The 26641-nt window shown below is 44.4% G+C and overlaps 1 gene segment (V, D, J or C); it reads left to right on the top strand.

The window, feature by feature from the left end:
• Positions 1–3920: 3920 nt before the first annotated feature.
• Positions 3921–20497, top strand: LOC115508078. The segment is given in 3 exon segments: positions 3921–4057; positions 4157–4592; positions 20332–20497. Coding segments are annotated over 3 exon segments (648 nt in total).
• Positions 20498–26641: the final 6144 nt, after the last annotated feature.

The raw sequence follows: 26641 nt of genomic DNA, 5'->3' as shown, positions 1-26641 counted from the left end.
AGCAAAGGTGGTCCTAAGAGGAAAGTATATAGCAATCCAGGCCTTCCTAAAGAAGGAAGAAAGATCTCAGATACACAACCTAACCTTATGACTAAAGAGCTGGAAAAGGAACAGCAAATAAAATCCAAAACCAGCAGAAGGCAGGAAATACTAAAGATCAGAGTAGAAATTTGTGCTATCGAAACCAAAACACAGAACAAATCAATGAACCTAAAAGCTGGTGCTTTGAAAGAATTAACAAAATTGATAAACCACTATCCAGTTTGATCAAAAAGAAAAAGGAAAGGACCCAACTAAATAAAATCAAGAATGACAGAGGAGAGATCACAACCAACACAACAGAAATAAAAACAGTAATAAGAGAATGTTATGAGCAATTATATGCCAATAAAATGGGCAATCTGGAAGAAATGGACAAATTCCTAGAAACATATACACTACCAAAACCGAAACAGGAAGAAATAGAAAATTTGAACTGACCCTTAACCAGTAAGGAAATGGAATTAGTAATCAAAAATCTGCCAAAAGACAACAGTCCAGGACCAGATGGCTTTCCAGGGGAATTCTACCAAACATTTCAGGAAGAGTTAACACCTATTCTCTTGAAACTGTTCCAAAAAAATAGAAATGGAAGGAAAACTTCCAAACTCTTTCTATGAAGCCAGCATTACCTTGATTCCAAAAACAGACACAGACAACACTTAAAAAGAGAACTATACACCAATTTCCCTGATGAATATGGATGCAAAAATCCTCAACAAGATATTATCCAACCAGAAACAATAATACATTAAAAAATTCTTCACCACGACCAAGTGGGATTTATACCTGGGATGCAGGGCTGGCTCAATATCTGTAAAACAATTAACGTGATTCATCACATCAATAAAAGAAAGGACAGGAACCGTATGATCCTCTCCATAGATGCAGAGAAAGCATTTGACAAAATACAACATCCTTTCTTGATAAAAACCCTTAAAAAGGAGGGATAGAAGGAGCATACCTCGAGATCATAAAAGCCAGGGGTGCTTGGGTGGCGCAGTAGGTTAAGCGTCTGACTTCAGCCAGGTCATGATCTCGCGGTCCGTGAGTTCAAGCCCCGCATCAGGCTCTGGGCTGATGGCTCAGAGCCTGGAGCCTGTTTCCGATTCTGTGTCTCCCTCTCTCTCTGCCCCTCCCCCGTTCATGTTCTCTCTGTGTCCCCAAAAAAATAAATAAACGTTGAGATCATAAAAGCCATATATGAAAGACCCAATGCTAATATCATCCTCAATGGGGAAAAACTGAGAGCTTTCTCCCTAAGGTCAGGAACAAGACAGGGATGTCCACTCTCGCCACTGTTTTTCAACATAGTATTGGAAGTCTTAGCCTCTGCACTCAGACAACACAAAGAAATAAAAGGCATCCAAATTGGCCAGGAGATGGTCAAACTTTCACTCTTCACAGATGACATGATACTCTATATGGAAAACCCAAAAGACCCCACCAAAAAACTGCTAGAATTGATTCATGAATTCAGCCAAGTGGCAGGATATACAATCAACGCAGAGAAATCGGTTGCATTCCTATACACCAACAATGAAGCAACAGAAAGAGAAATCAAGGAATCTATCCCATTTACAGTAGCACCAAAAACCATAAAACACCCAGGAATAAATCTAACCAAAGAGGTGAAAAATCTTTACACTGAAAACTAGAGACAGCTTATGAAAGAAACTGAAGAAGACAAAATATGGAAAAAGATTCCATGCTCCTGAATAGGAAGAACAAATATTGTTAAAATGCTGATAGTACCGAAAGCAATCTACATATTCAATGCAATCCCGATCAAAGTGACAACAGCATTCTTCACAGAGCTAGAAAAAATAATCCTAAAATTTGTATGGAACCAGAAAAGCCGCCGAATAGCCAAAGAAATCTTGAAAAAGAAAACCAATGCAGGAGGCATCACAATCCCAGACTTCAAGCTATACTTCAAAGCAGTAACCATCGAGACACTATGGTACTGGCACAAGAACAGACACTCAGGGGCATCTGAGTGGATCAGTCTGTTAAACATCCGACTTTGACTCAGGTCACGATCTGGCAGTTCGTGAGTTAGAGTCCCACATCAGTCTGTGTGCTGACAGCTCAGACCCTGAAGCCTGCTTGGAATTCTGTGTCTTCCTCTCTCTCTGACACTTCCCCGCTCATGCTCTGTCTCTGTCTCTGAAAAGTAATAAATAAATGCAAAAAAATAAAAAAAAACAAGAACAGACACTCAGATCAATGGAACAGAATACAAAATCCAGAAATGGACCCACAAATGTATGGCCAACTAATCTTTCACAAAGCAGGAAAGACTATCCAATGGAATAAAGACAGTGTCTTCAGCAAGTGGTGCTGGGAAAACTGGACAGCGACATGCAGAAGAATGAACCAGGACCACTTTCTTACACCATACACAAAAATAAACTCAAAATGGATGAAAGACCTCAATGTAAGTCAGGAAGCCATCAAAATCCTCCAGCAGAAAGCAGGCAAAAACATCTTTGGTCTTGGCCGCACCAACTTCCCACTCAACACGTCCCCAGAGCAAGGAAAACAAAAGCAAAAATGAACTACTGGGACCTCATCAAAATAAAAATCTTCTGCATAGTGAAGGCAACAATCAGCAAAGCTAAAATTCAACTGACAGAATGGGAGAAGATATTTGCAAATGACATGTCACATAAGGAGTTAGTATCCAAAATCTATAAAGAATTTATCGAACTCAACACCCAAGACACAATCCAGTGATGAAATGGGCAAAAGGCATGAATAGACACTTCTCCAAAGAAGACATCCAGATGGCCAACCGACACATGAAAAAATGCTCCACATCACCCATCATCACGGAAATGCCAATCAAAACCCTAATGAGATACCACCTGACACCTGTCAGAATGGCTAACATTAACAACTCAGGCAACAACAGATGTTGGCGAGGATGCAGAGAGAGGATCTCTTTTGCATTTTGGGGGGCAATGCAAGCTGGTGCAGCCACTCTGGAAAACTGTATGGAGATTCCTCAAAAAACTGAAAATAGAACTCCCCTCCGACCCAGCCATTGCACTATTAGGCATTTATCCACGGGACACAGGTGTTCTGTTTCAAAGGGACACATGCACCCCCATGTTTATAGCAGCACTATCAACAATAGCCAAAGTATGGAAAGAGCCAAATGTCCATCGATGGATGAATGGATAAAGAAGAAGTGGTAAATATATACAATGGAGTATCACTTGGCAATCAAAAAGAGTGAACTCTTGCCATTTGCAACTATGTGGATGGAACTGGAGGGTATTATGCTAGGTGAAATCAGTCAGAGAAAGACAAAACTCATATGAGTTCACTCATATGAGGACTTTAAGAGACAAAACAGATGAACATAAGGGAAGGGAAACAAAAATAATAAGAAAACATGGAGGGGACAGAGCATAAGAGACTCATAAATATGGAGAAGAAACAAAGGGCTACTGGAGGAGTTGTGGGAGGGGGGATGGGCTAAACTGGTAAGGGACACTAAGGAATCTACTCCTGAAATCATTGTTGCACTATATGCTAACTAATTTGGATGTTAATTTTTAAAACTAAAAATAAATACTATATAAAAATTAAAAAAATTAAAATATTGTAAGAGAAAATAATGTGCGATCATGCTGTTGAGGTAAATATTTCTTAAAGATTATGCCGAAGCCTCCATTAATAAAGGTAAAAATCCAAAACTGAAAAAAAAAAAGAATTCTTCATATTGTCACACCGCCATCCACACAAACTAATACTGAAGTGCGTCCCTACCCTGTCATTCACTTTTACAGAATCAAATCTAAGTCTGGAGCTTGATATATATGTCAGAGCACATGCAAATGAAGCCCTCTCTGTGCTGATAAAACCAACGCAGCCCGACAGTGCAACTGGGAGACGAGCCCCAGCCCCAGGAGTCCCAGGTGTTCCCATTCTGTGATCAGCACAGAACACACACACCTCACCATGGAGTTTGTGCTGGGCTGGGTGTTCCTGGTTGCTCTTTTAAAAGGTAATTCATGGTGAACGAGGGGCACTGAGTCTGTGAATGGATATGAGTGAAACAGTGGATGTGTGACAGTTTCCTGACCAAGATGTCTTGTGTCTGCAGGTGTCCAGTGTGACGTGCAGCTGGTGGAGTCTGGGGGAGACCTGGTGAAGCCTGGGGGGTCCCTGAGACTCACCTGTGTGGCCTCTGGATTCACCTTCAGTAGCTATGGAATGAGCTGGGTCCGCCAGGCTCCAGGGAAGGGGCTGCAGTGGGTCTCAACAATTAGTAGTAGAGGTAGTACATACTACGCAGACTCCGTGAAGGGCCGATTCACCATCTCCAAAGACAACGCCAAGAACACGCTTTATCTGCAGATGAACAGCCTTAAGACTGAGGACACGGCCACATATTACTGTGCGAGAGACACAGTGAGGGGATATCACTGCGGACCCAGACACAAACCTCCCTGCTGGAGGGGATCAGCACCACCAGGGGGCGCACACTATGCACAATTCTCCTTTGTGTTTCCAGGCGCAGGTGCAGATGGAGGTTACAGGCAGGTTTCCTCTCAGGGTCTGGGGCTTCCTCTCCACACAACAGTTTCCCCAGGGAGCCTCCCTGGTTATATGATTCTGGGTTTACCTATTAACTCTCTGGATTAGCAACTGGGTTGTCATAGGGAAACTAGACTAATGTGCACAAAGACACAGTTGTTTGCACTTGCCTACTCCAGTCCCTCAACATGAGTGAATTACAGATTTCCTGAGGCACAACAGCTGCACCTTTACAGGATTCCCAGATGCGCTCCCTGTGCAGCCAGGACCACAGGATCCCACAGCTCCTCCTTATCCTCACCCAGCTCTTGTCCCAGTCAACCAACGTGACACTTTCTTCATAGCCCTTTGCTACTCAGGACTTAAATGAGCTACAGCTTTATTCAATTACTCTAAAGGAGAGACAAACAATCTCCATGTATTAGTCAAGATTCCCCTGAGGAACACAACCCAAGGGTCATTGGTTTCCATAACTAAACATGTTGAAGAGTCCCATGATCTACTGTCACAAGCTGAAGACCCAGGAAAACCAGTGATGTAATTCTTGTCTGATTCTGACTAGTGTCCAGTCTCAGAACGTGGAGAGCTGATGATGTAACTCTCAGAAAAAGGGCCAGAGGAGACCAATATTCCAGTTTAAACAAGCACATGGGAAAGAAAAATGAGGGAATTCGTCCCCCATCTGCATCAGATTCTATTCACAACCTTAATGGAATGGGTGGTGTCCAGGAAGAAAGAAACCATGGATGGAAATGCCAATCTCTTCTGGAACACATCACAGACATCCACAGAAACCGTGGTGAATCTGGGCACCCATGACGCAGTCAAGATAACCCATGAAGTTAATCATGACAAGTCAACCTCCTGTAAACGTGGAGCTCAAAGAGTGAAGATTTAAAAGTCGATCCCATCATTGGGGTAGAGTCTGGTGGGCACAGCAGTGCTCCTGTGGAGGAGGGCAGAGGCCCATAAGGGGAACTGTGGTCTGAGTATCCCCTGGGTCACATGGGGAGAGACAATTCCCTTCGTGGAGTGCATTTGGGAGACGGGGCATTGGCTCTCATAGGACAGGAGAGCTGACAGGCACCATTAAAATTCCCTGATCATTAGCACGGAGCCTCTTCTGAGAGCAGCTAGCTGGACGCTGCCTTCTGGTTGTTCTTCACCATGTACTCTAAGCCCCTAGTGTTCATGCAACTGCCCATCCGGGGTAAACCAGCTCCAGGCACAGCACATCAAGACCCTCTCCCAGAGGATCAGTGGTGTCCCTGTCACACAGGGAATTGAGTTCACACAATTTGGAGTTTTCAAACCCAGCTAGAGCTCCTGAGATAAAACATAAGAGCCCTGTGCCACCAGATGGGCCAACGGCTTGGACGCAGACAGGGTGAAAGCAATTCTGACAGAAGCCTGGGACCCACAAGTGTTCTCTCTGTGTGAGGGTTTCTTGAACAGGGGAGGCTGGGAACTCCAACTCCAGGGACTAGAGAGGGAGCTGATGCCAGTATTTCCCCCCACCAATCAGGATGGACATATTTCACTCAGCAGCACAGCATCCCCAGTGGAAGCTGAGCCACTAACACCAAGCTCCACCTACTCCAGCCCCCATCAAGTGCTTGCTTACTAGGAAAGAGTGCCTGGCAACCAGACACCACTGCACCCCTTTCTCCAAAGACCACCGTAAACCCCCACACGCACCAAGTCCGCTGATCATACAGTGAGGCATATCCTCACCTCTAGGGGAGATAGGAATTAGCTTCTTTTAACAAGTAGACCAAATTTACCTAGTTAAAAGTCACAACACTGGGGACAAGGTCCAACACTCCCCACTGGAGGCAAGGAGAAAATCTGCAGAGGACGCTCCTGAGGGACAGAGCAGCCAAAACACGACAGCACAGTGCCACGGAACATAAAACAAATGCTTCATGAAGTGTCAGGCCCTGGACAGTATGTGAACACTTCTCAATAAAGATACTACCCTAGAAGCAGAAAACATAACAGGATTTTCTAAAACATTTAAGAAGGCAGAGACATAGACAACAACATGATGGAGGAATTCATCCTAAAAGAAAAAATGATAAAAGGTCATTGTGAGGGATGTAATTAAAACACATAAACTAAAGTGCCTCAAACAGGATTTCTAAAAACTCTCATAATGAAACAGGATTTTCAAAAAGTATCATAAGGATACGATCTGTGCTTGAGGAAAATATATGAGACACGAGGGATACCCTTATTGCAAACAGAAAAGACCTAAACACTAGTCAGCATGAAATTTAAAATGTTGTAACCGAGATGTGAAACTGATTGGATATAATGACCTCAAGGCTGAAAGAAGCAGATGAATGAGGATGGGACATAGAAGATAAAATTATGGGGGAAATGAAGCTGGAAAGAAGAAGAAAATTAAAATGTTGCATCACAAACATACACTTAGGGAAATCAGCAAATCCATAAACTGTAATAACATTCTTTTGAAAGGAGTCCCAAAAGAATAAGAGGGAGAAAAAGGTGGATACATTTTAGCTGAGTGAATTATAGTGAAAATTTCCACAAGCTGCAGAAGGAAATAGACATCCACATCTAGGAGGCAGAGAGAACACCAATTAAGAAAAAAAAAAAAAGGCAGGTCAACACTGAGACATATCATAGGAAAATGGCAAAACATCCAGATAAAGAAAAACCATAAAAGCATCAACACAAAAGAAGTTGCTAACTAACAAGGGAAGGTTAAAAAAAAACTATGGCAGATGTCTCTACAGAAACCTTCATGCAAGGAGGGAGTGGCATCATATCCTCGACAGGCGCATTTGAAAATTATGCAGCTAAGAATACTTTCTCCATAAGGCAGTCATTCAGATACAAGGAGTGATAGAATTTCCCAGACAAACAAACACCAAAGGAGTTCAGGCCTCTAAATCAGCCCTGCGAGAAATTAAAGGGGACGCTTTGAGTGGGAAAGGAAGACTAAAAGTAACAAAGACTAGAAATAAACAGAGAAAATCTCCAGAAACAATGACTTTGGAGGTAATACTATGGCACTAAGTTTATATCTATCAATAATTACTGTGAATGTAAATGGGCAAAATGCTCCAATCAAAAGATATAGGATACCAGAATGGATAAAAACAAATACAAGATCCTTCTACACACTGCACACGATTGACTCATTTTCAACCTAAAACACCTGTAGATTGAAAGTGAGGGGAGGGTGAACAATTTATCATGCTAATGGACGTCAAAAGAAAGTTGTAGTACCACACTCATATCACACTAACTAGTTTTCAAACCAAAGTTTGTTACAAGAGATCAGGAAGGCAGTATATCATCATAAAGGGGTCTATCCAACAAGAAGATCTGAAGCTTTAAATATTTATACCCCAAAAATGTAAGCACTGAAATATATAACTCAATTAATAAGAAACATAAAGAAACTCATTGATAGTAGACAATAGTAGTAATAGAGAACATTAACACTCCACTTACAACAATGGAAAGACAATCTAAGCTAAAAATCAATAAGGAAACAAAGGCTTTGAAAGACACACGGACTGAATGGACTTAACAGATATATTCACAACATTCCATCCTAAAGCACCAGAATACACATTCTTTTTGAGTGTGCATGGAACATTCTCCAGAACAGATCACATACTATGTCACAAATCAGCCCTCTACAAGTACAAAAACTCTGAGATCATTCCATGCGTATTTTCAAACCACAACACTATGAAACTTGAAGTCGACCACAAGAAAAATTTGGGCAACACCGCCAATACATTAGGTTAAAGAACATTGTAGTAAAAGCGGAATGAGATTTTCAGGAAATTACAGAAGCAATAAAAAATACATGGAAGCAAATGAAAATGAAAACATGCCAGTTCCAAACCATCTGGATGCAGCAAAGCTGATGGAAGAGTGAAATATATAGCAGCACAGGCCAAACTCAAGAAAGAAGAAAGGTCTCAAACACACAACCACTTTACAACTAAAGGAGCTAGAAAAAGAACAACAAATGAACCCTAAAGCCAGCAGGAACAGGTAAACAAAAAAGATTAGAGCAGAAATAAATGATATAGAAACAAAAAAAAACAGTAGAACAGATTAATGAAACTGTAAGTTGGTTTTTGTAAGAATAAATAGAAATGATAAACCCATGGGCAGACTTGGCAAAAAGAAAAGAGAAGGGACGAAAGTAAATATAATCAGAATTTGAGAGGAGGCATCGCGACTGACAACACAGAAATACAACTATGAGAAATAGTTTGGAGATTTATATGCCAACAAATTGGGCAATCTGGAAGAAATGGATAAATTCCCAGAATAATGTAAACTACCTAAACTGGAAAAGGAAAAAATAGAAAACGGGAACAGACTGATAATGAGCAAAGAAATTGAATCAGTAATCAAAAATCTACTGACACACAAAAATCCAGGGCCAGATAGGTTCACAGGTGAATTCTACCAGATATTTAAGAAGAGTGTAAAATATTCTATTTAAGTAGAATAGAATATTCCTGTCTTCACAAACTGTTCCAAATAATAGAAATGGAAAGAAAACTTACAAATTCATTCTATAAGATCAGTACGATCACGATCCAAACCAGATTAAACCCCACTAAAAATGAGACTTTCAGGCCACTAGCCCTAATGAGCAAGAATGCAAAAATTGTCAAGAAAATACTTGCAGGGGCACCTGGGTGGCTCAGTCGGTTAAGCGTCCGACTTCAGCTCAGGTCGTAATCTTGAGGTCCGTGAGTTCGAGCCCCGTGTCGGGCTCTGTGCTGACAGCTCAGAGCCTGGAGCCTGTTTCAGATTCTGTGTCTCCCTCTCTTTGACCCTCCCCCACTCATGCTCTGTCTCTCTCTGTCTCAAAAATAAACAAACGTTAAAAAAAAAGAAAGAAAATCCTTGCAAATTGAATCCAACAATACATTAAAAGGATCCTTTAACGTGACCAGGTGGGATTTATTCCTTGGCTGTAAGGTGGTTCAATAGTCACAAATAAATCAATGTAATACATACCATCAATCAGAGAAAGGATATGAATGATATGGCCGTCTCAATAGATGAAAAAAAAATTGACATAGTACAGCATCCTTTCTTGATAAAACCCTCAACAAGGGGTAGAGGAAACACACCTCAACATCATAAAGTCCGTACATGAAAACACCACAGCTAATATCCTCAGCAGGGAAAAAAACCTTTTCCTCTACTGTCAGGAACACAAGAGGGATGTCCACGCCCATCATTCTACTTAAGACAGCACTGGAAGTCTTATCCTCAAAAACAGACAACAAAAATAAATAAAGGCATTCATGTTGGAAAGAAGAAGTCAAACATTTCCTCTTCACAGATGACATGACACTCTATATAAAAAACTCAAGACTCCGCCAAAATATTTCAAGAACTGATACACAAATTCAGCAAAGTCACAAGATAAAGTATCAACATACTGAAATCGGCTGCATTTCTACACAGCAATAATGAAGAAACAGAAAGAAAAATAAAAAAACTATCCATCCCGTTTACAATTGCACCAAATATAATAGGATACCTAAAGAGTTAAAATATCTATATTCAGAAGACTCTAAAAACGGTGAAAGAAACTGAGGATGACACAAAGAAATGGAAACACCTTCAATGTTCATGGATTTAAGGAGCAAGGAGTGTTGAAATGTCTATGCTACACAAAGAAATGGGAGACTTCATGATTGTGGATTTCATGCTATATTACAAAGCTGTACTCATCAAGAGAGTAAGCCACAAGCACAAAAGAGACACATAGATCGAAAGAACAGAAGAGTAAACCCAGATACGGACCCATAAATGTATGGCCACCTCATCTTGGATGAAGTAGTAAAGACTATGTAATGGGAAAAAAGACAGCCTTGTCAACAAAGGGTGTTGGGAAAACTGGACCAGAACATGCAGAAGAATGAAACTGAACCACTTTCTTACTCCATACACAAAAATAAATCCAAATGGGTGAAAGACCTAAATGTGAGACAGGAGACCATCAAATCCTAGAGGAGAACACAGGCAGCAACCTCCTGGACATCGGACATAGCAACTTCTTACTAGACGTGTCTCGAGGGGCAAGGGAAACAACAGCAAACTTGAACTACTGGGACCTCATCAAAATGAAAACCTTCTGCACAGCTAAAGAAACAATCAACTAATCTAAAAGGCATTCTACAGAAATTAAAAAGGTATTTGCAAACCACATATCTGATAAAGGCTTACTATCCAAAATCTACAAAAACTTTTCAAACTCAACACCCAAAAAACAAAGAATCCAGTGCAGACATGGGCAGAAGACATGAGGAGATACTTTTCCAAACAAAGCATTCAGATGGCTAACTGAAACACGAACATATGTTCAACATCACTGATCATCAGGGAATTACAAATCAAAACTACAATGAGAGATGCCCGCACACCTGTCAGAATGGCTACAATTAACAACTCAGGAAACAACAGATATTGATGAGGCTGAGAAAAGAAGGGAACCCTTTTATACTCTTGGTGGGAATGCCAAGTGCCCGGACCATTCCAGAAAACAGTTTTAAAACTAAAAATCAAACAACCTTACACACCAGCAATTACTGTACTAGGAATTCATCCAAAGCATACAAAACTGCTGATTTGAGGAAGTACATGCACCCCAATGTTTACAGCAGCATTAACTATGACTGCCAAACTGAGGAAAGAGACCAAAAGTCCACCATGTGATTAATCTGCTATATGTATAGAATGGTAGATTAGTCATAAAAAAGAATGAAATCTTGCCATTCACAAAGATGTTGATTCAGCTAGAGGGTATCATGCTAAGCATAGTAAGTCAGTCAAAGATAACAAACACCATATGATTTCCTCATATGGGGAATTTAAGAAACACAACAGATGATCTAGGGGAAGGGGTAAAAGAGCAAGAAATCATAAAAAAACTCTAAGGTTAGAGACCAAACTGAGGGTTGCTGGAGGGCAGGTGTGTGGGGGGTGGGATAATGGGTGTTGGGGATTAAGGAGGCCCCATGTTGTGATGAGTACTGGGTGTTAATGTAAGTGATGAACCAATAAATTCTACTACTGAAATTAATATTACACAATGTTAACTAACAAATATTTAAACACAAACTTAAAAAATTTAAAAGTGGAAAATAGGAAGGGAGAATTGTTGTCACAAATTGTCATGAACATGGAATCTAAGGTAGTGAGTCTAACGTCTTGCATTTACTCATTATATCCCTAACTGATGGTGGACATAAATTAACATACTCATGAATTTTCACAGCAGTGCCAGGTGGGCTGGAATTCAAACCACAGCTGCCCTTCCCAACTCCACTGTGCCCACACATCATGGGAAGCTTGTCCAGACACCTGCACAAGAACCCAGGTTGGGCCTCAGCAGGGACCCACATCTGCAGACCTGGAAAGTGTGGACAGTTGACGCTTCCTGAGAAGCTCTGGATTTCCTTCCCCGAATTCCTGTCTCAGCTCCCTTGTCTTCCTTTCCTGTCTCTTGAAGAGAACCATGTCCCCTCTTAGTGGTTCATGAAAGTGAGGGGATATATGTTCTATAAACATTCAATATGACAGATAACATACAAGGGGACAAAAAAAAGCCCATATGACGCAGCCTGTCTCACGGCTCCTATCACCCAATGTGGTAGAGTACAAATAAACCTAAGTATTCATTTGGTAAAAAAAAAAAAACAAAACTGCACAGCACGTTGGAAAAGTATTAAGAGATGAGAAGCCTGGAGGAATTCCACAAATGCAGATATGAGCTCCCCTTGGAAGGAAGAAGAAAAATTACAGTCCCAACACGCAAGAGTAAAATAATTTTAGGAAATGATACAAGAGCTTCAATGTGTTCTATTCATGAACTGTCTAAATTTGGCAATGCAAAAAATGGATTTGGAGGGTTTCACATAGAATTGCGAAGGAAAAATTGTGTCAGGAACTCGGTTGTGTGCACAGAGCTCAACGGCTCCTGAGACATATAGAAAGCCCACCACCTGAAAAGGTAAACGTGTTTTTTGACCCCAGGAGCATATCTATCAAATCTGATGAGCAGTCTGGCCAAAGAGACACAGAATAGCAACTCTTGTGAAATTTGAACTTCAATTTCAGCATGAGAACCTAATTTCCATATATTATGAAAACCCATGCCATGAAAATGATTTGCTAGAATCTATAAATTTAAAAACAAATGACAAAACTCTAAGTCACCAGAGACCAAATAGAGAAGAAGTCAATGTTGAGAGAAAACAGAAAAAAAGATTTTTAGTTACATTGTTAGTCAAGATATCAGTGGGGTGCCTGGGTGGTTCAATCGGTTAAGTGTCTCACTTCAGCTCAGGTCTCGATGTCACGATTTGAGGGTTTGAGCCCCGTTGTCAGGCCCTATGCTGACAGCTCAGAACCTGCAGCCTGCTTCAGATTCTGTGTCTCCCTCTCTCTCTGCTTTTCCCCGCTCATGTTCTGTCTCTCTCTCCCTATCAAGAATAAACATTTTAGGGGCGCCTGGGTGGCTCAGTCGGTTAAGCAGCCAACTTCGGCTCAGGTCATGATCTCGTGGTCTGTGAGTTCAAGCCCCACGTCGGGCTCTGTGCTGACAGCTCAGAGCCTTGAGCCTGTTTCAGATTCTGTGTTTCCCTCTCTCTGACCCTCCCCCATTCATGCTCTGTCTCTGTCTGTCTCAAAAATAAATAAACGTTAAAAAAAAGAATAAACATCTTAAAAAATATTAGTCACAAGCAATCATCAAGAAAATGAAAACTATAGCTAAGAACACAACACCCATAAAAAGAAATGTTATCAATAGACTGTGAAAATCAAATACGCTTATCTGCCCACGTGAATACCTATAGTAAGATAAGTTACAGAGTAAGAGACATATTCACAAATTGCATAACCACCAAGGGACCTGCATCTTGAATATGCTAAGAGCCCTCAACAGTCAATGGGAAGAAAGGAAACAAACCTCCATAAAACAAGCACAGCCTTGTGTAGTAGACATCCTATCCTTGAGGTTATAGACACATTAGGTACGGACTGGAGAAGACTCTTCACACCATCGACTGTCAGGGAAATTCAAATCAAGCACGCAATAGATGCCCTATACACACATCGCAATGGCTCCGGAATGAAAACAACACTGACAGCAACATCCAGGTGAGCATCCAGCATACGTGGGGCCTCAAACAATGCAGGAAGGATTGACACACAAACACCAGCTCTGGAAAACCGTTGGCTGTTGCTTATGAAATTATACATGGATGACATAAAAAGGAACCTGGAAATACCACTCCCGAGTATTTGTCCCTGAAGAATGAAATCCCATGCTCAGAAAATAAATGGTGTGTAAATATCTATAGCATCTCTCTTAGTGTTAGAAGCTCAGAATAAGGCAAAAGTCTTTCTAAATATAAAGGAATAAACCAACTATGAAACTTCCATCAATGGGATGCTTTGCCACAGAAATGTGACACTACTGATGCACACCTGAAACCAGGTGAACCTCAGAGACATGATGTGGAGGGAAGGGCAGTACTCCCATAATTACAGAGGTGGTGTGACCTGGGACATTCACACAGCCAGACCATGGTGACGGTGGTTTGGTTGGGCATTCCTTATCTCTTTCTGTCCCAAACCACATGATGAGATACTCTGCTTCATTGGAGAGCACTCCTATGTTCAACCACCCTCTGATGTATGGAGTCTCCACAGACTGAACCCTACAACCTCGGACTCCTCTGAATGGAGAGTTGTTGAGACCATAATCTGATATGTGTTCTGACAGGAGCCGTTCCCTCCACTGTCCCTGTCTCTGGCTCTCTCCTGCAGGTGAGGGGGAGTAGGTTAGGAATCCTCCACTGAAACTATTGGTCTCCTGCACCTGACTCTCCCACAACATGAGGGCCAGACCTTCCTCACACTCAGCTGGAAATGCAGTCAGTTCTATAGGAACAGATTTGCTCCTTGATTTAGAGGATTGCTCCATCTCCCCCTTACCCTGGGCAATACTCTGGGCAAAGGTCTGCAGCTGCAGGGGGTGTCGGGGACAAACAGGATTCCAAACAGTTTGGAAACTGAGGGCTCTGTTTAGGGGTGGCTGGCAGCTTCACTGCATTGTGGCTCGCTTGTCCTCGTGGCATGAGACTCCTGCCATACAAGTCAGGTCTGGGGTGATCAGGTTCCCAGCACCCCTAATGGACTGTGCCCAGGGCAGAGCTTCCTTCCTGGGAGTGGGGCTGCCAACAATGAGTGAGTCGCACATCTCAGTGGCACCTGCTGGGGCTTGGCCTCAACAGCAAACAGCTTAGGGTCACTAACATCCTGTCCCTCTGGGAAAGAGTCCTCTGAACAGGAGCTGGTCACCGGGAATCCTGTGTATTGGCTACAACAGTCTGGAGGGGAGGTTGCAGCCAGGCTCAGTGGCACATGCCTATAGTCCCAGTTACTTGCACTGGAGTTTCTACTTGCTGATCTGGGGTGGGAAGGGAAAAGAACATACCTTAGTTCAAATATTCTAGGTATTCTTTCTGGTAGTATATTTTCTGCAATAAATGCTTCTTCATGGGCTGTGTGCCAACATGGCCATTTGCAGGCACTATAAATACATTATTTGAGTTTTTCTTCAAATTCCAGTTAGTTAACATGCAATGTAATACTAGTTTCAGGTGTAAAATATAGTGATACAACACTGCAATACAGCACCCACTGTTCATTATGAGCGCTCCCCTTAATCCCCATCAACTACCTCCCCATCCCTCCACCCACCCTCCCCAGGGTAACCATCAGTTTTTCCCCTATAGTTAAGTATCTGTTTCGTGGTGCTTACGTGCTTCCATGGGTTAGGCCCATGACTCTTGATCTGGGCTCTTGTCTTGATCTCATCGTTCCTGAGATCGAGCCCCACTTTGGTTTCTGCACTGACAGCACGACGTTTCCTTGGGATTCTCTTCCCATCTACCTCTGCCCCACCTCCCATTTTCTCTCTAAATAAATAAGTGAACATTGAAAAATCGCCTATTTCTTGGTTTGCCTCTTCTCTCTTATTCGTCCCTTTGCCCATTTGTTGTTTCTTAAATTCTACATATGGATGAAATCATATATTTGTCTTTCTCTGACTTATTTCAGTAAATATAATACTCTCTAGGCCCATCCCTGTCCTTACAAATGGCTAATGTCATTTCTTTTGTGGCTGAGAAATATTCCAGTGTGCGTGGACGGGGTTACGTAGATATACCACATATTCTATACCCATTCATCAATCATTGCATACTTGGGCTCGGTTGTTTCCATACCTGGGCTGTTTGTGACATAGCTTCTATAAAGATAGAGGTATAATTCCCTTCAATTAGTATTTTTGTTATGTTTGGGTGAATACCTAGTAGTGCATTTGTTCTATTGTAACGTAGTTATATTTGTAGCTTTCTAAGGAACCTCCATGCTGTTTTCCATAGTGGCTGTGCCAGTGTGCATTCCCACCAGCACCTCGAAAAGGATCCTCTTTCTCTGCATCCTTACCAACACCTGTTGTTTCTTGTGCTGTTGAGTTCAGCCTTTCTGACCAGTGTGAGTTGATATTTCATTGTAGTTTGGATTTATATTTCCCTGATGAGGAGTGATGTTGACCATCTTTTCATGTGTTTATTGACAATTTGTAGGTAGCATTTGGAAAAATGCTTATTCATGTCTCCTGGCCATTTTTTAATAGGATTATTCAGTTCTGGAGTTGAATTTTATACCATATATAGAAAACCTGAAACACTCCACCAAAAAAAAAAAAAAACCCGCTAGAACTGGTACAATAAATCTGTAAATTTGCAGCATACAAAATCAACATATAGAAATTCGTTACATTTCTATACACCAATAATGAAGCAGGAGAAAGAGAAATCAAGGAATCAATCCCATTTCAAATTACACCAAAACCATAATATACTAGAAATAAACCTAAGTAAAGAGGTAAAAGATCTGTACTCTGAAAGGTCTGGGACATTTATGGAAGAAATTGAAGAAAACACAAAGAAATGGAAAAATATTCCATGCACATGGATTAAAAGAAAAATCATTGGTAAATACCAATACTATCCAAAGCAATCTAGACATTCAATGCAAATGATTCAATTTCCTGTCAAATACTACCAGCATTTTTCACAGAGCTAGAAAAAATAACTCTAAAATTATCATGGAACCACCAAAGACCCCAAATAACCAAAGATCTTGAAAAAGAAAAAAACCTGGAGGCATCACAATTCTGGATATCAAGCTATATTACAATGCTGTAGTCCTCAAGACAGGATAATACTGGCAAAAAATAGACACATAGATTAATGGAAAAGATTAGAAAACCCAGAAATGGACACATAACTATATTATCAACTAATCTTTGACAGAGCAGGAAAGACTATCAAATGGAAAAAGTCCCTTCAACAACTGGTGTTGGGAAAACTGGACAGCATTGTGAACTCGTAATGAACCTGGACCACTTTCTTATAGTACACACAAAAATGAATACAAATTGAATGAAAGACCTAAATGTGAGACAGGAAACCATCAAAATCCTAGAGGAGAACACAGGCACCAACCTCTTTGACCTTGGCCAGAACAAGTTCTTACTAGACGTGTCCCCAGAGGCAAGGGAAACAATAGCAAAAACAAACTATTGGGATCTCATCAACATAAAAAGCTTCTGCACAGCAAAGAACAAATCAACAAAACTAAAAGGCAACTGACAAAATGGGGGGAGATATTTGCAAATGACATCTCAGATAAAGGGTTAGTATCCAAACTCTATGAAGAACTTACCAAACGCAACACTCAAAAAGCAAATAATCCAGTGAAGAAATGGGCAGAAGACATGAATACATATTTTTCCAAAGAATATGGACATCCAGATGGCAAAAAGACACGAATAAAGAAATATAAATCAAAACCACAATGAGATACCAACTCACACCTGTCACAATGACTAAAATTAACAATTCAGAAAACACAAAATGTCAGCAAGGATGCAAAGAAAGCGAAACCCTTTCACACTGTTGATGGTAATGCAAACTGGTGCAGCCATTCTGGAAAACAGTGTGGAGATCCCTCAAAAAATGAAAAACGGAACTATCCTGTGATCAAGCAATTGCATTTATCCAAGGATACCAAAGTTATCCAAAGGATACCAAAATGCTGATTTGAAGGGGCACATGCATCCCAATCTTTATGGCGGCCTTATCAACAAAAAACAAATTGTGGAACAGCCCAAATATTCATCAACACATGAATGCATAAAGAAGAGGTGGTAAACATATACAATGCAATATTACTTAGCCATCAAAAAGAATGACATCTTGCCAATTACAATAATATGGATGGAACTACAGTGTATTATGCTAAGTGGAACAAGTCAGTCAGAAAAAGTCAAAATCCTATGATTTCACACATTAGTGGAATATAAGAAACACAACATACGGAAAGGAAAAATAAAATAAATCAAAACAGAGAGGGAGGAAACCAGAAGACACTCTTTTTTTTTTTAATTTTTTTTTCAACGTTTATTTATTTTTGGGACAGAGAGAGACAGAGCATGAACGGGAGAGGGGCAGAGACAGAGAGGGAGACACAGAATCGGAAACAGGCTCCAGGCTCTGAGCCATCAGCCCAGAGCCCGACGCGGGGCTCGAACTCACGGACCGCGAGATCGTGACCTGGCTGAAGTCGGACGCTTAACCGACTGCGCCACCCAGGCGCCCCCAGAAGACACTCTTAAATACAGAGAACAAACTGAGGGGAAGTGGGGGAGGTGGGCTAAATGGCATGTGGCCATTAAGGAGGGCACTGGTTGAAATGAGAACTGGGTGTTATATGTATGCGATGGTTCCCTAAATTCTACCCCTAAAATCAGTACTACACTGTATGTTAACAGACTTGAGTTTACATTAATATAATACAAGAAAATTATATATAGAGAGAGACTACCTCAAAATAGCAAGTTTCTGCACAGTGAAGGAAACAATCAACAAAACAAAAAAGCAACCTATGGAATGGAAGAAGATATCTGTAAATGACATATCCTCAGGGTTAGTTTTCAAAACTTATGTTTTTTTAAACTGTTTTCAAATTATCAGTAGAGAGTGTGTCCATGCAGTTCAGCACACTGTTGTGTGAGAAGCAAAACTCATGTCTTCCACTTTTATATTGTGGTAAGATCTCACTGAACATGAGGCCCACACTCTTCACAAAATTTGAACCATACCTTACAGTATTGTTAACTACAGGGGTAATGATGTGGAGTCCCCTCTGGAACTTAATCATCTTGCATAACACAAAATCATAGCCCTTGAGATCTACTCCTCATTGACCCTCACTGCCAGGTCCTGGCAACTGCCATTTCACTCTCCATTTCATTGTTATCAAAACCCAAATTCAGCTGCCTGTTGCTGGAAAAGTCAATGTTCAAAGTTTCAGTTTTGGTGGGAAAGGAATTTGAGTTACATTCAGAAGGCCACACACTGGGGAGAAGGCAAACTCTTGTCCAAACGTCAAATCTGAGGTTTCTCCCTGACCCAGGGCGTTTTAAAGCAGTAGAGGGTACTTAAGAAAGCAAGGGAGTGCCACGGTCAATACCATCTTTTGATCATGGGCAGACTCCATGGTACAAGCTGCCAAAGTAACCTCAACTTCCCTGCATCTCCAGCTGAAGAGGGAAACAAACTACATGGGAGGAGACGGCCAGAGGCCAGGAAACAACCACCATAAGGGATTAGAGGAGAAACCCCCTGGGGCTCACACATGGTAGCAGTACTTTATGTTCTCCCCAGCTGGCATAAGAAAATATGAAAATACAACCTTGTAGTTCACCAATCATCACTCAGAATACTGAGAAATGTTTTCCTCAGTGAACTCAGAGGAACCTTCAAAGCAAAAACCAAAAGGATCAAATGGCTTGCAAACTAAGGCCAAGGAGAATAAGACACATAAAACTACAAAGCGATTTTTTGCATCACCCATAAAGGCAAAATTGACAATGTTTACCTCCACATCACAAGGAAGCAAAAGCAGTGGTCTCTGTAATGAGGAAAAGGAGTCATCCAAAGAAAGTGACCCAGCAGTACCACAGGACATGGAATTGGCAGAGAAGTTCAGGGTGTTATAACTGCATAACCCATATGCAAGTAGCAGGAGGAAAGATTGAAGGTGTTGACTAGAGCCATGCCTCGGGGTCCAAATCCCTACCCATGTCCATGTGACCACTCTTGACCATGGCCCACCTGCCCCTCCCACATTCACCCCAACTGAACTGATGTGCAGGGTCACCCAATGCCACACCCTGGGACTGTTGCCGAACCCCACAGGTGGCTCCCAGGTGCAGGGTGCTGGCCACCTGGCACAGCACTCTATTCTGTCTGATGGTCCAGACCTGCCTTGCTGATGATCCTCCATTTATCCATTCTCACTGGCAGATGTCCCTGACCAGGGACATGAGGCTGGCAGAGGGCCAGGTCATCCTGAGGGCACCCCTCTTGCTGTTTGCACTCTGGGCAGTGCTGGCTCCTGTGCAGGGTTCTCAAGGGCATCCCTCATGGTGCTACATCTCCTCTGAGGTGGTAATTCCCAAGAAGGAGCCGAACCACAGCAAGGGCATTCAGATGCCTGGCTGTCTGTCCTATAGCCTGCGTTTTGGGGCAAGAGACATGTTATGCACATGCGGCACAAGAAACTCTTTTGGTCCAGACATTTGCTGATGATGACTCAGGATGCTCAGGGAGCCTTGGAGGTAGACTACCGTTTCATGCCTCCAGACTGTTACTACCTCGGCAACCTGGAGGAGATTCCTTTTTCCATGGTCACAATTGACACAGGCTATGGCAGCCTTGAAGATATCATGAAGTTGGATTAACCTGCCTATGAAATGAGACCCCTCGGTGATTTCCAATGGTTTGAACACTTTGTTTCTCAGAGAGTCGCAGACATCTGTGCAATGGGACCACTTATAACTAGGATATAAGGATGACAGGGGACCCCCTGTTCCTCAAGGAGATGCCAGTGCAGCCCCAAGGATCTCTAGTAAGTTCTGTTCATAGCATCACGGAATTTTCAAAGGACTTGCTCTCAGTTTCAAAACAATGTATAGTGTGTTAACCACGTGGAAAAAAGTGCCCAATTCCTAATAAGGCTATTTAGCTTAACTGAGTCAATATTTCATGGTATTGATGTAAGTTATTGGTTTCATGGTCATTTATAGTGAGAGACATCAAGCTCACACGGGCAATTATGTGTTGCATCAGAGTCCTTTTTTCTCTTCAGTAGTATGAGTCAAAGTATTTTCGATTTCTTAAAACACATTTACCCTTAATGTGATTTGAGATGGGCCCCATGAGGTTCATTGCACTCCAGTTGTATATTCTATATGCCATCCACCAATGGGTTATATGCCATCATTCTGAGTTATTTAGGCAGACATTATTTACTCTTGTCTGTCATAGCAACACATCAGATGGCAAGAAATTGTGGCTTGTGCCTTGACACTGATGAATGTGCTTGCCAAAAAAGGTCCAGCTGCCTTAGGACCCAACTAACTGGTATAATGGAAGCTTTCAGTAACTGTTCCTTCATTCATATGCAGCACATAATGAATTGTGGAACAGGCGAGTGCATGTTCAACACTGAAATGATGCATTTAAATAAAAGCCTGACCCACTATCATTATGGAAACTACATAGTGGATCCAGGAAAGCAGTGTGACTGCGGCTCATTCAACCAGTGCTACAGCAATCTAGGCTGTATGCGTGATTGTATCTGAACCCCTGGGGGCAAATGTAATACAGGCGGACGCTATACAGACTGCACCAACTCCGCTGCTTGGACACTCTGCAGAACAATCGAAGATATACTTGATTTTCCAGAGTCCTGCCATGGGGTATCCTTGTCAGGCCCTGATGACTTCCATATGCAAGATGGAACCACGTGCACGGAAGAGGGCTGCTGCTATCATGGAAACTGCACTGACCGCACGATTCACTGCCAAGAAAGCTTTGGCAGAAATTCTGGGAAAGGTGAAGATGTCTGCTATACCATAAATCACAAAGGCAGCCGACATGGACACTGCAGACGACCCCGGGGAATTCAACGCTGAACCTGTTCCCATACAGGCATGCCGTGTAGAAGGCGGTAGTGTAGAAATGTCACACATCTCCCTCAGCTGCAAGAGCATGTTGGATTCCATCTGTCTGAGATCCTGGGTTCTGATGTTTGGGGCTGGATTCACATCGTAGCACAGGAACGACCGAGATTGGTCATGTGAGAACTGGTACTTCCTGTGCTTCTGGAAAGTTCTGTCAGGATACCTACTCCAATGGCAGTGGGGCTCAGCTGAATTATGACTGTATCCCAGAGAAATGCAGTCACAGATGGATGTGCAACCATAACAGGAACTGCCACTGCCACATAGGCTGGGATCCTCCATGGTGCACAGACAAGGCACTGGTGGGAGCACAGACTGTGGACCCCTCCAAGAAGAATTCAGTGAGCAAAGTCATGAATCCGTGGTATATCTCAGAGTGGTTTTCGGTCACATTTATGCCCTAATAGCTGCATTCCTCCTTGTTTCTGGAAATGTCAGAACTATAAACACAGAGAAAGTTAAGGAAGAGATTTTTGGAGAAGACAATCCATAATTTAGCCTCCAGACCCCTGAACAACTATACACAATGTATCTGGTGCATCTGTAAAAATACAGTACTGAGGCGGCACAGCTGACATCCACGTTTCCAAGGGTCCGCAGGAGACACAGGGGTCCTCAGGCACATCACAGCTCTGACACCAGGTCTCTCATGGGTCACCGACCAGCACTCTGAAATAAAACTTGAAAACTGCATGCTTGTGGCCTTTATGTAGTTTTTAAGCTTGTAAGAGCCCAAACTGAGCCTTAGTTTCTGGGAAGAGGACCTGAGTCACAGCTGTGTCATGAGCGGAAGTGTCTGCTTCCAGAATTAAGAGAAGTTGACACAAGCTCCTTTATTGGCAACTTCATGAGTTTTCTCCAAAACTACGTTGTTGTGGACTGAAAAGTTTCTCATTCTCCAGGTAATCTGTCTTCCCCCAGTCCCAGGTGGGCTCAGGATAAAGGAGAGCTACCACCCACCCATACTGCCTGTCCACACGGGGGTGTCTGCGGGCTGTGAGGGAAGGGGACTGGCATTAGGTTCCACCTAGCTCAAGCTGTGCCTCTCTGGAGAGCAAATTTCCAAATGTGGGACACTGAGACCATGAGGCTGAAAGGAGCACCCCATAAATCAATCAGAAAGGTAGGCACAAGTGCCTATGGATGACTCTGGCATCCAGAGGGAGCCCGATGAATGTGAATCCCTGCTCTCTTACTCTTGCCTACGTTTCAGTGAGTTTACCTTAGATAAGAATCTGCCTAGGGTTCCCACTTTGGTTTTCCAAGCACCTTCTAGAATAACACAGAGGTGAGCCTGTGAAAGTTAGCGAATTCAGCCCCATCCACTCCCAAGAAATCCTGTACTTGCTACCCTGTTTTCTATGTCCTGATCATTGCGAATGTGGGATGGAGGCCTGCCCTCCCTGGGTCCTTGTGCCCTCTTGTTCTGGGCTGTGTAAGTCATAAATCCTGTGCTTCCATTTCCTTTGTTGTGGGTGTACTGAAACCCCACCTTCAGTCACAAGGGGCCTGCACATCTCATGTACCCCAAGCAAGAGCTCAGATGACTCGGGAGCTGCCTGTCACCCACTGTGACTTGATGTTGCCACTTCCTTCAGCAGGTCACAGTCTACAGGTTCTTAATTCAGTCCAGAAGCTGAGGTCCCACAATACATTTATCCCCAAGGATGGGATTGGGAGCCTAGCTGATGCCCCCCTACAATGCCTTAGACCTAAGAATGGCTCACTCATTCCTCACCCTCACGTCTCAGCTGCTGTGGGAAGGAGCTGGTGCTTGCTGGTGGTCTGTAGCTTTGATTTGGGCTTATGCCAGCTGTTTCCAGAAACCCTCACCCTAAATTATCAGTGCCATAAAAGGTCAGACTCCCTGCAGAGACCAACAAGCAGGCACCAGTCTGGGGGTGCAGGGGTGTGTATTTCCTATTTATCTCCAAAGGAGGTGGGCACCGAGGACAGTGTTCCTAGATTAGTGTCGAAGAAGACGCCAGCTGCTTGGTCCACTGTGTTGTGGCCAGCACCGTGGTGTTGTCCTTGATTAGCCAGCCCTAGCTAGTGATGGAGGCAAATCTACAAGGAGCATCATGGCACCCAGGGTGGACGACTTGGCCAAGGCAAGCTCCCCCTAGTGGCTGCAATCCTCGCTGCTGCCGCCAATGGCTCCCCACCTGTCAGGAGTTGAGTGGGACACCTCAGTGTGGGAGGCCACAGAACACAAGTCTGGGAAGAGCTAACTTCTACCCCAGATTTTCCCTGTCACGATCCACTACACCTACATGTCCAAGGACCAGCGTGAGAGACAGAAATGTTGACAGGCACTATACCATCATGGAAATGCAAGGCTTCGTAGAATCATTTGTCCAAAGGGAGGGAGACAAGGACATTGATTGGCTTTTGTGGGTCTTCGTCATTGGCTCCGAGCTGTTGCTTACAGCACTTGACATGCTGCAGCTGACTGGATTGGTCCAAGACCGCCAAATTCATCATTCACTGAAAAATTCAAAGTATCCACAGCCTGTTTACAGAGACACCCTAGAGGAGCCTCCAGGCTTTTCATTGTATCAAAAGACCATGATAAGCACGCCAAGGCACAGGGCAGGGGACACAGACAAAAAAAAGGGGGAGGCTCTGAGGAAGACGCTCCCCAAGCCCCCAGAGCCCACAGAGGTAGGAAGAAAGAAGCTCTGATTCCTGGGACTTGGATTTTTATGGCATGGCAGCACAGGCCCACTGGGAGAGGTCAAGCCCAGGTGACGCCATCCAACTCTAAGATAGACTGGGAACAATTCAAAGAGTGTGGGGTTTTTGTTTTTTGTTTTTGCCTTGTGTCATGCGCCCAAGATCCTTGACCATTTCCAACCTGGAGTAGAGACCCTTGACGACACAATCTAAGGAGCTCTTCATGAAGGACCACTCTGACCTTAAGGCTGTGCCATTACATTCACAGTGGGGGAACAGGACGACATAGGTTCCTTTCCACGTGACAAGAACCTGATCTCAGGACCCACTGTGGAGACTTCCGGCGGAGGAGGGCCCGCGTCCACGCCGACCAGAGCTGGTTTCATCAGGACCCGCTGTGGAGGATTCAAGAGGACTAGGGCCCACGTCCAAACCCAGAAGAACCTGGTCTCCACAGGACCCCCTGCAGAGGATTCGAGAGGACTAGAGCCCACGTCCAAACCCAGAAGAACCTGGTCTCCACAGGACCCCCTGCCGAGGATTCGGGATGACTAGGGCCCAGGTCCACACCGACAAGAACCCGGTCCTCTCAGGAACCACTGTAGAGAATTCAGGGGACATAGCCCCACGTCCACACTGACAAGAACCCGGTCTCCAGAGGACCCACTGAGGAGGATTCGGGAAGACGAGGGCCCGCGTCCCAACCGACAAGAACCCGGTTTCGTCAGGACCCGCTGTGGAGGATTTGGGAGGACCTGGGGCTGCGTCCACACAGACAAGAACCCGGTCTCCTCAGGACCCGCTGTGGAGACGTCGGGTGGACGAGTGCCCACGTCCACACGGACAAGAACCCGGTCTCCTTACGACCCGCTGTGGAGGATTCAGGGGGACGTGGCCTCGCGTCCACACTGACAAGAACCCGGACTCCACAGGACCGCAGAGGAAGATTCGGGAAGACGAGGGCCCGCGTCCAAACCGACAAGAACCCGGTTTCGTCAGGACCCGCTGTGGAGGATTTGGGAGGACCTGGGCCTGCGTCCACACAGACAAGAACCCGGTCTCCTGAGGACCCGCTGTGGAGACGTCGGGTGGACGAGTGCCCACGTCCACACGGACAAGAACCCGGTCTCCACAGGACCCGCTGAGGATTCAGGGGGGCGTGGCCCCGCGTCCACACGGACAAGAACCCGGTCTCCTCACGACCCGCTGTGGAGGATTCAGGGGGACGTGGCCCCGCGTCCACACGGACAAGAAACCGGTCTCCTCAGGTCCCGCCAAGGGAGGAGCAGGGGAGGACAAAGCCAGGCCCCGGGAAGAGCAGCTTCCGGAACCCGGAGGCTGAGGGGGGCGCTGTTCCCCAGACCCTGGGGGGAAAGGACCCTGCGCGGCGTCGTGCGCGGCGACACTGTGTCCCCCGCGGGGCTTACCTCACCGGCGCCGGGCGGCGGGGCCGCGCGGCCGTGTTCCTGCTCCGCGCCCACTCGGTTCCCGCCGCTTCCTCATGCGGTTCGCGGTCCGGGAGCGGGGTCCCCTGGCGGAGCTTGCACTCCCGCCGCTCTGGCCTCGCGGGTCCCTTCAGCCTCCGCGCGGGGCGGGGTGTCCCTCCCGAGTCTGCGACGGCGCCGTGGGGAGTTCGGTGCGACACCCCGGAGCTGCAGGTCGCTCCGGGCAGGACAGACGTGCTCACGGGGTCGGTTCCTCCGCGGCCAGGAGCACAGAGCAGCTCTCCGCCCCCGGGCGTCTTCCTCCGTTTCTGTCCCCAGTGCCCTGTCCTGGGACAGCAGGCCTGCCACCTCCTTGCTTACATTTCCTCTGGGGCACGTCGTTCCTTCTGCTGCGGTTGGAAATGGCACAGTCTCTTCCTTTCTCTTTCCGACGGGTCGTCAGGAGCGTGCAGACGTGCACGTGGTGTGTGTGGGCTGATCTCCTATCCTGCGAGTGTCCTCGTTTCTCCTTCCGTGGCCCTTGGAAATCACGCCGCCAGTTATGCTACCAGCAAAAGTGGGTTTGTTCAGGAGTAGCGGAGAATTGCCATCCGGGCCCAGCAAGCTGTGGCAAAACCGCGGCCGGGTGGGGAGCACACGGAGAGGAACGCTGTTTCCGGAGAAGAGGAAGTTGGGAGGCTGGTTTTGAAGCGAGGTCCGCAGGAGGAAAGCAGGGCTGCAGGGCAAGCAGGCGCCTCCC

The sequence above is a fragment of the Lynx canadensis genome, chromosome B3, assembly GCF_007474595.2.
Source record: "Lynx canadensis isolate LIC74 chromosome B3, mLynCan4.pri.v2, whole genome shotgun sequence".
Lineage (NCBI taxonomy): Eukaryota > Metazoa > Chordata > Mammalia > Carnivora > Felidae > Lynx > Lynx canadensis.
The sequence above is the reverse complement of the archived record's forward strand: the minus strand, read 5'-3'. Positions and strand labels throughout refer to the sequence as shown.